General features: G+C 29.8%; 4 protein-coding genes across 4 annotated transcripts; 2 read left to right on the top strand and 2 right to left on the bottom strand.

Annotated features, from left to right (window-relative positions):
- Window positions 1-3866: 3866 nt before the first annotated feature.
- Window positions 3867-5931, bottom strand: LOAG_08348 (hypothetical protein; the record flags this gene model as incomplete). The annotated part of the gene is made up of 5 exons (XM_003143880.1): window positions 3867-4107; window positions 4442-4540; window positions 4781-4956; window positions 5148-5318; window positions 5827-5931. 5 exons carry the CDS (start codon window positions 5929-5931, stop codon window positions 3867-3869), a joined length of 792 nt encoding a protein of 263 aa, XP_003143928.1.
- A 428-nt stretch (window positions 5932-6359) lies between these two features.
- LOAG_08347 (hypothetical protein) lies at window positions 6360-6927 on the bottom strand (the record flags this gene model as incomplete). Its single annotated transcript, XM_003143879.1, has 2 exons — window positions 6360-6628; window positions 6894-6927. 2 exons carry the CDS (start codon window positions 6925-6927, stop codon window positions 6360-6362), a joined length of 303 nt encoding a protein of 100 aa, XP_003143927.1.
- A 1336-nt stretch (window positions 6928-8263) lies between these two features.
- LOAG_08346 (hypothetical protein) lies at window positions 8264-9862 on the top strand (the record flags this gene model as incomplete). Its single annotated transcript, XM_003143878.1, has 5 exons — window positions 8264-8364; window positions 8505-8595; window positions 8968-9059; window positions 9257-9427; window positions 9787-9862. The coding sequence occupies 5 exons, from the start codon at window positions 8264-8266 to the stop codon at window positions 9860-9862; spliced, it is 531 nt and encodes a 176-aa protein (XP_003143926.1).
- Window positions 9863-10469: 607 nt separating this feature from the next.
- Window positions 10470-11155, top strand: LOAG_08345 (hypothetical protein; the record flags this gene model as incomplete). Its single annotated transcript, XM_003143877.1, has 2 exons — window positions 10470-10524; window positions 10734-11155. 2 exons carry the CDS (start codon window positions 10470-10472, stop codon window positions 11153-11155), a joined length of 477 nt encoding a protein of 158 aa, XP_003143925.1.
- Between the last annotated feature and the right edge of the window lie 1647 nt (window positions 11156-12802).

Genomic DNA, 12802 nt, shown 5'->3' with positions numbered 1-12802 from the left:
TAGTAGAGAGAGAGAGAGAGAGAGAGAGAGAGAGAGAGAGAGAGAGAGAGGTAGAGCGGTATATTTCTTTCTTTAAAAGGTTCCTCTAGTAGCGCCGAACAAAAGCTTTCCTTATCCTTAATCACCTCATTTCTTTCTCCCTCTTTTATTTCCCGGACAAAACCTTTCCCGTACCATTACTCTCATTAATCGCAACTTCTTCAGAGAGGTAACAAACTCGTTTCTTTCCATTCGTATTTCAGTATTGGAGCCGATCTGTTGAAGAACATAACAAATTTGGAGGAATTTTTTGATTGCTGAAATAAATTGAATAAAAACTTGAAATCGAAAAGAAAAAAAAAAGGAATTTCATTGATTTTTTTTAAACCATAAAAATTAGTATGCGCTAATTTGTTTCATTTAATTCATTCCATACATAGCAAAATTGAAGAATATTTAAAATTGCGCCTAATTATTTGCATAAATTGAATTTTTATTAGCTTTAACAGTTTTAAATATTGTGAATTCAAATAATTTTTTGATCTTTGTAAAGCATTTATGAATGAATGACTTTTAGAAAAGGGAATGAATTTTAAATTTTTTTTAAAATAAATTTAGACTGACAAGGCGATATCTAATTGAATTGAAGTAAAATGGACTATCTTCGAAGATGACACAAGAGAAGTTGGTAACTATGAAGACCTGTTCAAGATGTTAGTTTGTGTGACAAAATGATCATCCACTGCTCACTGACAAACATTTAATTTTTATGTCATAAAATAGAGCCAAATTAAATTGCGTAAATATCCAAACTAATCTTGGTTATTTCTAATTAATTTTAGCCAAACAATGCCAAAACTTCGTCACTAAATTTTTTCTACTAATTACGATTTTTTCAAAATTTAATTTTTCACTAATTAGAAGCCAATTTTGTATAGAATTTGATATTCAGCATGAGATTATCGTGGTTAAAGCATTGCGAAATATACGAACAATAAAGTGTGACCTTTTTTTTTGACCTTTCCTTGAGTAGTTCGGATCTTTAACAGATCTTTAACGTTTTCATCTCTTTTCTACGCATTCAAAATGCTATAGCATTGTGAATCGTTCCTGTTCATAGAGTTTTTTGGCCAATGTGAAAATAAAAAAAGTTATAAAAAATGACCACTCTGTGGTCATGTTTGACCACAGAGTGGTTGTATATCATTCACTGGCACAAAGGATTGCAAAAATTTTAGCAAAATTCTGTAGACAAAATAGATCATTTCAGAATTTATTTTTTTAAGTGTGGAAAAAATAAATTTGAAAAAAAATTATTTTTCTATACTTTCTGAATTATACTTCGAAGTATCACGCAATCATCTGTTGACATCGTTGTGAGTAATGTCATCAACGATAACATTTGTTGATAAAATCACTGGGAACAAGTGCAGAAGAAATTGATAGCAAAGTGACCATCTTGTCAAAATAGCTTCCAAACAGGTCATGGAAGAGCTTAATGGTCTCTAGCTACTTAATTTGTCAAGGAATAGCTAGGTTATAAAATTATCGATATCAATTCAATATGTTATAAACATATGCTTCAATATAATGACAAATAAATGAGGAGTTAATTTTATAAACTTCATTTCTATTGACTGAGTGTCCTAATCCATTCATTATGATATTTCAAAATGAAAAATCCTCAAAGTTTCTTGAGCCAATTAACCGAATTGCTCTTAAATACTTCAGTAAACTAAATTTATTGATAACTAATTGAACTGAAAACTAACTTTGTTGAAAAATAAAATTAAATTTATCAAAATGTTCAAGCGGTACGCTATGTTAGGAAACGAAAGTATATCTGTCATATTATTTATGTCTGTTATGATTGTACATTGGAAATATGCAGATTAGTGAGCTGCGCGCAAGAACAGGTAATATTCGAATTAATTAGTTATACCCAAAACATCAAATCCACTAAATAAAAATGCCATATAAGTGTCAACGAAACGAATTCAATCCTCAACCGTAGTGGATTATTCATTTTCCATAAATCAAGTAATGCAAAGTTGAAATCCGAAGTACTGTAATAGTGAGTGCGGCTGATTTCAAATGAACAAAATTTATGTCACATCGGCAACATCAAAAAACCAACCATTAAAATCATTTTCTATTTATTCTATTAGCTTTGTCGATGCAAAGGAACTATTCGGTTCATTAAAAAATTTTAATTTCATATAATATAAGACACAAATAACATATCCGTCTTTCCACTTAACTAAATTTGGTTCAATTCTAATTATACCTAATTAATATCATGAGCAATGTGATCGTTATTATCGTAAATTAAATTGCGATGCGAAGTTTTTTTCTCTGGAAAGTTTTTTGCGAATAATTTGCGACATGTCTTTTACGAAAAGTGATGTTTATAACGAATGAAGTATAAAAAGAATGATAAAGAAGAATGAAAATTGAATGGTAACACTAAATAGAAGTTATCCAATTGTTCTTTCCAGAAAGAAGTAAGTAACAAATTGATAAATGATAAAAACATATCAGCAAACAAACGTTTATTTTATACCTCTCCTTTTCATCTATTTAGCGATATTGAAAGAAACGAGAAGATGTCGAGAATTACTAGGTACCCAAAATTAATAACATTTTATCTTTTAATATCTGTAATGATTAGAAAAATTGCAAAAGTTAAAAGCTGAAATAATTCCAAATAGCTATGGATAGTTACGCTTTGTTGAAAATTGCAATTAAATTGAATTGTTGAAAATAAATAAGTTCAGATTGTTCAAAGTTAGTTACCAAAATCATTTGTTATTTTGATATTAGGAAGGGAAAAGTACTCTTATTTGCAAGTAATTGTCATATTATCAACAATTCCGATTCAATTTCTTGTTATTGAAATTGTGTTTGAAAAAATAAATGAAAATCTCGGTTATTTGAATTAATTTTAGGATTCAAAAATCAAATCTTTGCAAAAAAATAGGATTTCAGTATGTGTCATTTTAAAGGAACACTTAAAAATTGAATTAAAATCGAACATTGTGACAGTCTCAGTAAATGGAAAAAGTGAACATGAGAATTCATTTATTACTAATAATTGATAATGTTTCCTTATCAGATCTAGAATGTTCTGATAAATTATATTCACTGCTGCTCGATTTGATTGACTTACACATCCACATATAGTCTGGAAATGTCACTGTGAACTTTTTGATATTCTTCAAAAGAAATGACAAATTAAATTACACCAATAAATACATCAGAAAGAGAAAAAGTTCGATGAAAATTTAAAGTATTAATAAATAAGAACACTTAGCTTAGAAGGCAAAAATATCTTCCATTGAACTATCATTTTCCACGGTGGAGTAAATTACTCCAAACTGATATCACTCTATCACATCACTCTGATAAACTGCTCCAAAGTAATATCACTCTATCACATCACTTTGATAAACTACCCCAAACTAATATCACTCTATCACATCACTCTGATAAACTACTCCAAACCAATATCTACTATATCATGTCACTCCGTCATCACATTTAACTTTTTTTGCGCCTAGCCACAAAAAAGATAGTAAAACAGATCCGGGCTAGCTTTTATTACTTTCAGTACTAATTTGTACCATTAAAATCATAGATATGAGCTATTGTCAACTATCTACTTTTTTTTTTGTTTATAACTCAATCATTTGTTAATTAATTTCTAGTTATAATACTCAAATTAGAATCAAATACGAGGAATTGGATCATGAGCGGATGGAATAATAACCTTTCTGTTACCTATTATTTACATCACGAGTAGTTCAAACAAGTGCAAATATTTGAAATTCTACATTTTCGAAAATTTATTCATAAAAAATAATTTAATTTCAGTTGAGATTTTTAAATTATTTACCATCTTCTCTATTACTGTTATTGTCATCGCTGTTACTGTCACCAGAAATATTGTCTGACATTAATTTCGATAATTTTTTCTCATCACCCTTTAGTACTTTGTCTCCGCCATTTAATAATGATTCGGCCGAAGATTCTTTAATTGTAACATTTGCTATTTCATTTTTTATCGAAAAATTTCCACCTTTGGTTACGCGTACAATCGCTAAACATGATTTACTGCCTTTTCTTTCCCTGTAAATATTATTAATTTAAATTCGTTCTCTGAGATATTTTATCTTCTATCTCTTTCTTCCATGCAAAACTTATCAGTTTATTTATATTTATCAGCTTATCATCTTGATATCATATAATTATCCGCATACTCCAATATGATATCATTTCGATGAGAAATTTTGAGAGCTTATTGCTTAAGTAAGTTGAAACGATCGATACATTATCAATTATTGAACGATTAAACGCTAAAGAATGATGCATATTACTGTAGTTGTTATAATACATATGTAATAAAATAAGTGAAATTCATTTTGTGCCTCTATTATCATAAATACAGAAACAATGGCCTTACTGGCCAAATTGTCCGCCAGCGATTACTTTGCGATTAGGCCTGTCCATTTTGATAATTTCCATAATGAATTTTCCAACTTTTTCCAAATCATATTCATAACTGAAGTTTTCTTACTACACTTTTTTTCCTTTGCTAGCAGCGATTAAAGAAAGCCATGCGTTAAATTCCCATCAAATGTTTCTATTTGATAAAAACATAATCTTTAGTCTGAATTATTCAGTCCATTACTGTTTCAATGCAACATTTAGTTTTTCTTCTAAAAATGCATCAAAACTACTTCTCTTAAAAAAAAAATTCGAATTTCAAAAAATTCACAAACCAAAATTGTTGAAAACTAACTTAGCAGGATTGATACCAAGTAATAAATGTGTGATGAATGCGACCGCTCTTAGGCCACAAGACCAGCAATCATTTTGTGTACTTAATCCTGTCTCAACTGCAATTTCGACTATTTCGTCGTCCTGATACAAATGGCCAAACATGGCCAGAATCTGTTCACGAACACTATCATTGAGCTAAAAGCAAATTTTATCTTACTTATTGACTAATGGCTTTAATTCATCGATAATATTCAAATTTGAAGCACTTTCTGACTTTTTTCAGAAAACAATACTTAGATTTCAAAGTTTTTTCGAATGACCCATTAGTTTATTATAATCTTTTCAGCTCAGTTTTGTTCAAAACAATCCGGAAGCTCTGAACAAACCGTTTCAAAAACGAAATCTTGCTGCGGTACAATAGGATCATAAACAATAATACGTTTCGGATTGAGCTTATTTCGGAATAGCACTAAATAATGCGCACGACAGTGATCATAAATTACTTGACATATATTTTTATCACCTTTTATCAAATTTTTTATTGAATTCGGTTCCAACTGGAAGAGAGAAAAAACATTATTTTGTGCTGAAGTATTTTTAATAAAATACCGATACAACTGATAATGAATTATTTACCAAATAAAATTTCACTTTAATCAAATCATAATAGTAAAATTATGGTTCTTCTGATAATATCAGAAGATCATATCTTCTTATAACGGTAGCATAATGGAAGTGAACTGCTTAATATATTCATAGATCAGACATCTAATCAGGTTACTCCAAAACTGCTAGTTAATATCGCTTAAATTTCCAATCGTTTTGCTAAATTATTTTGGGTAATTATTTTCTAATTGTGTTTGTTCATACACGTACAGTAAGCTCTTAGATTAAATAGTTCAAATTGCTCAAATTTGAATTTTATAACAACCTTCAGTTCCAGTTTATCATTTAATACTGTAACTCTATTACTACCTGATAATAAGAAGCTAAGAAGGAAGGAAATAGTTTGAATCATGATTAGATCCATTTAAAGCTATTTAAAAATTGTCAAATTAAACTGACTAAAATGTATTGCATTGCAAGCATTCCATCAACCTCTTTGTCAACACTTTCTTGCAACTTATCACAATATGCATCAATTATATCATCTGTTAATCGTTTACCCATTTGTATCTAAAATGATCAATTGAACAACAATTATCTTCTTTACAATTATGGATTAGAATTTTTGGGTGATTCAGGTTGTACATTGTATTCTGGAAATATATCCAGTATACGCCTATACAATAATTTTCCAGAACTGTTATCCCAGTATCAAATTCCAATTATCCATTTGAGCATCCAGAAACAATCAGATAACATTCGTTGATATTCTTATAGAAACTGTTTTTTTTCTATTGGCGGAATAGATAAGCTAACTTCGTGAACTGAATTTTTGAAAGAAATCAAGAATTCAAAATGGATATTCCAGGTTTTACTTTTCAACAAATTTATTTTTAATAAATCGCATCATTTTTGAATTAACGACATATTAATTAATCCTCTTTCATTTGATATTAAGTATTTAAATTTGTTCTCTTTTTCCTTAAATGTTATCAAACTTTTACGCTAACATCCATCTTTTTGAAATTCTCTTCATCATTTTGTTGCTCATCGGATGTATGTGCTTCAGCTGTATCATTATCACTGATATCATTCTTAACACTCCTAAATTCATCCATTTCTGGTTTTTCAGATTTCTCCGTAAATAGTTTTGTTTCTGTTCCTTCGGTTATTTCCACTTCTGTCATATCTTCGACTGCTGAAACTTTTTGCTTATTTAGCGTCGAAATATTATTCGTTGGTCTTATCGGTTTATCATTTCCTGAAAAGTTAACCATATTGACATATCTTTGATAAGGTAAAATTTAATATCAAAATCGGACATTTTATGTGTTTACAAAATTCCCAGTTTTTTTTCCAGCTGGAAATTCTCACAGAGTAGGAGAATGATAAACTCAGAAAACCTGTTTACCGTACGTTTTTTTTTTCCTCCCTCTCTCTATAGGTATTAGAAGGATGCTTTGATCTATTTGGTTTCTTGAAAGCTTAAGAATGCAATTTTAGGATGGAAAGTGATCGAAAGGTACCACTGCCTTGATTGCGGCCCATTTTTAGTACCATTGCGACGAGCTGTTGGTTAAGGATCAAAAGTATTTGTTGCAAATTCTCGTCGACGAAATGCCCAAATAAATTGTCGAATTTCTTGTGACGCTTTGCTAGAATATTTACACCTTAATAATTTGCTGCGATTTTAGCAAATATAAGGAATTGATTTGATTACAACCTTCTGATAACCACAAAATTAAAACAATGAGAGCAGATGTTCATTTTCGATGCATTTATCTTCTTTTTTCTGTTTCAATTAGAATAATTTGATAATAACTTATCGGAGAAGGTTAAAGCAAAATTTTAGTTTAAATTTCATCCAATCAATATTTCCGTTTGTTGCAATTTTTTGCTTTATTTTGGCAATAAATTTCAATCAGATTGATTAAATTTATACTTTTAATTTCAAATTTCAGCTTACCACGAGTTTGAAAATATACCGGGAACATTAAGATGAGAAAAATATTTTTTGTGAGCAGTTGATGGATAAAAGATAGGTCACCGCTGTACTAAATTTTCTTTGAGTGTTCAAAAGTTTTCAAACAATAAATTTATGATTTCGTTAGTATTTCATAAATGGGAGATGAATTTAGGCGATTTGTTTCGTAGTGCAAAAAGACCAGGGATATGAACTTTGACCGGAGAATTTCGAAAATGACGCCTATTTTTAAACAATGAAGTGATAAGCCCAGGAAGAGCAGAGAAATGAAAGATCGAATTCATTGAAAAGTCATATTCTAATTCTGGTCTACACATTGACCAATGGCTATTTAACCAATCTTCATGACAGCAGTACAATTACATACAGATACAATAATACGTATACAAAATATCTAATCAAATTACATTTTTAATTTATGAGAAACAATCGATCTTAGATAAAAATCGGTCATTGACATAAGAGATGGGCTGACCTGACCTACCAAAATTTAATCAAAAGTGTCAATCAATCGTTATCCTTTGTTATCAGTTTGCCAGTAAGAGTACTCATTGATCAAAATTGAATTCAAGCAGATATGCTTTCTTTAACACTGCTCTTTGCACTTGTCGTAATACAAAGTATGCATATTTTTGCTTCTTATTGTGGTGAAGATGCAATTCCATTCAGTTTACAAGTATGCCATTCTTTATATTTTAAATCATTTGTTACTTCTACCAAACAAGATCGGTTTAATAATTATTTTTGAAATTCAATGAATAGTTTGAGAAAGCAAAATTTAGTAGTACGAATCGTAATTAATTACCGTCAAGTAAATAGGTTAATGAATAATTTTCTTCATCGCTTAGAGCTTGACAGAGGACGATATGCCTTTTGTAATTCGAAATAAATCTCCTTCCAAAGCTAAAAATGATGTTGAAGGCATTGCAAAGTGGTCAACCGGTGCTTGGATGTGCACGACCGTCATGTTTTGGTTGGGGAATCAAAACTGATAAAGGTGCCCGGTTTTATCGGTTAGTTATTTTGATTCCGGGGATACCTAAATCCAGTTTTTTTTTACCTTCAAAAAATTTATTGTCTCTTTTTCTTACATTCAGAAAATTATATTCAAATGATTTGTTGAATTATTTAAATTATTCGATTAAATTTGCAGAATACATAAGAAAAATGATGGATTTTTGCGCCGCAGTGATCTCAAGAAATATGATAAAGCAAAAATTGTGGCACGAGAATCACAGCTAGCTGTTAGTTTTATTATTTAATTCAAGAATTGCAATCAGCAAAATAATTCTGGATGGGGATTTATAGATGTTGAGCAACCTCATAATATGTAAATTAGTGTCATCAAAATGAAATTTCTTTAATCAATTTCAAATAGACGGAAGAGAAAAAAGAACTGATAAAGATAATGAGATTAAACTTAATTAAACGAAAGTACTCAAATTAGAACAAATAAACAAAGCATAGTGTAATGATAGATAAAGAAGCGTAATGTTTTCGTCAAAAAATTTTGAAACATCTAAAATTGGGTCAAGGAATTTGCACAATCAAAGTACAGTTTAATTTTAAAGGGCTCTTTTTTCTAACTTCCTAACCTACCAAAAGTGCTATTTCAGTTTTGTGAAAAAAGCTATGGCAGTTTATCATGTGATGAGAATATGCAATGGGTTGGAGGCTTATCACCTTCATCAAATATCACTGCATCACCGTAAAATTCTTTCCTTTCTTAGTTTTAAGAATATTTAAATATTTGAGTGCAATAAAAACATATATGTTTTGTGCTAATGTGATACTATACACTGACTTGAAAGTAATTATCAGTACATTAATTAGCGAGTAAATATTAAAATATGCGAGAATTTAGGAAATGAATAAAAAATCCACCTGAATCCAATTTCGTTTCAGGCTTTTCTTGCAATGCTGCACATTTGAGAAGTTGAAAAATTCTTGGGATCGCGGAGTTGCAGACGTAAATCCGGGACAAATTGTTGTTGGTGGTGAGGTAGTGCAAGGTGAACGACAATACGCTTTCGATTACATTGCAAATGTTAAAAAATATTTCAGGATGAATGGAAGGTAAAAAAAAATTATTGATAGAATACCGGTCGTTTTCCGGAATTCATATATAATATGAATTGTTTTGAATCGTAAATTCAATAATGCTTTGCTAGCAAATGCAATATTTTCCAGTAATAACTTGAAATCATCGAAAATCGTTCAAATTTATTTACCAATGGTCGAAAAATTGTTAGTATGAAAAATTAAATTTTTTTTCAAAAAAGAAAGGAATTTGAAAAAAAGAAAGAAAGGAATTTGAAAAAGAATTGTTAGGCCTGATAAATGGGCCAAATAAAGGCAACTAAAGTAGGCCTGGAACATTTTGAAGGAAAAAAAAAATCAATAATGAATAATTGTTCAAAAAATATATGTTATAGTGTAGCATACAGTGTAACAGTTCGACGATTTTGGTGTCTCCCATATCCGACAAAATCCGATCTCTATGGCAAGTGACGATATTTTAACTTGGTTGTTGAGTCATTTTGATTTCAGCCCTTTTTTTTTTTTTTATTTTATCATAGGAAATTTTATTTAAAATTGATTCAAGCATAATTAATGCTTCATTTCTTTAATCCTAACAAATATTAAACATGTAATCATATCGTAATCAATATTTCGTTATCTATTAGTAGTAAATGACCAATCAATCAATGGACATCGTTTGTTGTTGTTGACAATAGGGTGATGCTGATAGCGTGTTAAATAAATTCATAGATAGTACAAGCTGATAAAACATGTGATAATTTTTTAGTGGAAGAAAATGCTTCTCCGTATATTATGGATAAAATAGCAACAAATCATGAATCGAATAAACAGAAAGGGACAAACTTGAAACAATCTTCGCCACAGGTTATGCATTCAAACTGATAATGTTTTCTTTACAAAGAAGTCTCACAATTTTGGAATTAAGTTTTCCTTTTTAAATTAAGTTTTGGAGTTTTACACCCAATTTTAGTTTGAAATTAAGTTTTCAATAGGGTTGGCAAATTTCGATGTTTTGATTAAACCAAATGCAACTTTAAAAGAGAAAATGATTACTTTGCAGCAGTTTGACGATAAAATGATCCCGTCATCCAGCTTTGTGAAACAGGCTACTTCACAGAATTTGTCCTCAGGTATTATTTGCTAATTGAAATTATTTTTAATTTATTCCATTTGCTAAAAAGCGAAACTAAAAAAAACGAAGTGATTTTATTGGTACTGTGTTGAAGAGGAATTGCGCTTAGGGTTGGATGAATAAATTGGAACTTTTATTTATTATTTAGATAGTGCGAAATTAGAATTCACAACCTATCCAACATTTACGACGCTAAAATTTTTGCAGAATCATCTTCGGAATCTTCTCGAATTCCCGTGCCGCTTCTTTCCAGTCTATCAATTTCACCAGTTAAGGATTTCACATCTACCGTATCACTTATTCCTGCAAATCAACATCAATCGGTAGTACCGTTTAACACCAACCAACAGCTGGATGCTTTAGCTAATCAACCTGGACAATTTCTTGCTATGGGACAACAAACTCAGCAGGTTTCTCAGCAACCATTCATAATACAGCAGCAATCAGGAGCGCAAATATTCCCTCCATCGGACGAATCATATTCGCAAATATCGCATCCTCAACAACAACACACACAATCCTTATCATATCAACGACAAATGGAATCAGCTCAGCAACCTACTCTATCACAATCTTCTCAATTTCCAACATTCCCGTCATTTGATCAACTTGCCTTTTCTCTGCCATAAATTATCCATAAATTCTGGTCATCAAATGCATTTATTTGCTTACAGGATTACTCAATCTCTACAAACACTCCTGAAGCCCTTTTGTTAATTCCAAATGAAATTTCTTCTATCCTTTCCACTTGTAATCGAATTCAAACTATGTAAAAACCATATCATACATGTCCCCAAATCTAACAAAGGACATTGCTGGCATCTTTTCTAACGGTATTTTATAAATGCCTAATGTATCAAAGAAATAGTATGGAAACAACGATTCGATATTGGTATTTTCTGTTAATCTATAATTTATTCTTTAAATGAGAATAAAGAAAAAATAAATAAATAAAAAACAATAAACTGATCAATCAATAAACCAATCAATCAATCAGTATGATAGTATCTATGGAAGAATTCTCAAAACTGTAATGAATTATAAACAAATATTTGAAAATGTGATGTTGCTGGGTGAAAAAATTCCAATAAACTACAAATTTTGCAAAAAATAAATGAATCAGTTAATTACTAAAAAATTGGAATGAATTGAAAAATAGAATAGTTTATAAGAAGAAGAAGGATGAAACCTTTCAAGAAATAAAATTCTTAAATTAATTTTATCATCTTCAACCTAAAATAGAAAGATATGAAGAAGAGAAGGAATTGAAAAAAGAAGAATGTCACGAATTTTCTGTCAAATTCAGTTAGCATTACTTAAACATTAAGTTTACTTCTTCTTTGTCTTCCTCTGTTTATGCAAATCATTTCTTCTTCGTGCTACGTGCGTGATTTAATTATGTCATCAGAAAATTGTAAAAATTTTCAATTTTTACAAATATGAAATTGTCAGTGTCTTCCAACATTTCCAAATAGCTCCTTATATAATTCAATTTATCGAGTTTTCGATTATTTTACATGACGGTTTGGACTGACTGAAATCTGTAATTCGCATTTACAAATAAATGAAAATAATTGAGGTCACTAGGTCAATGCATCCTTCGAGTATGATCTTATTTTGTCCCCGAAATCTTAAAAATGAAAAATGGTCGGGAGAATTGTTGTTTGCTGCATATCAAGTTTGCTGAATGCTTTCATTGAGAAATCAAACAAATTGCACAGTTTCTTTGTCTAATTATAAGTAAAAAAGATTTCCTTTTAAGAATTTATTCAATTTCAGTGCAGAGAAGTAATTAAGTCCTGTATTTGAGTGAATGAAATTGAAATTTGCTTTTAAATTCAATTCACAGTTCTGTTGCTCGTTTGAGATTGTTTTGAGGATATTTGTTATATAGGATATTTGTTAGGATATTTGTTATATAGGATATTTGTTAGGATATTTGTTATATAGTTGTCACATTTATGGCTTTAAATCTGTCACACTTTCAAAACTTTTTTTTAATAGATACAGATATAGAAATAAAAAAATGCATGCAGGATTACAGGTTTCGCTTTGGATGAAGAATGATTGAACTTTCCGAGTTGCATTATCAGTGAGATGACCGTAATAAAAAGGTCTTTTTTTTCAGTTTTTATAGGGCAATTAAGATTAATTGTTTGTTGTCCCCACAATCATTTATTCCAATTAATTATCCATTGTCTAATGATGAATATCTATATATTGAAGTTGAGAAAGAATTAGCATTTTATTCTCTTTTAATTCTGTATTGGATCATC

This window comes from Loa loa (assembly GCF_000183805.2).
Source record: "Loa loa unplaced genomic scaffold supercont3.154, whole genome shotgun sequence".
NCBI classification, from domain to species: domain Eukaryota; kingdom Metazoa; phylum Nematoda; class Chromadorea; order Rhabditida; family Onchocercidae; genus Loa; species Loa loa.
This window is presented reverse-complemented; position numbering and strand designations above follow the sequence as displayed.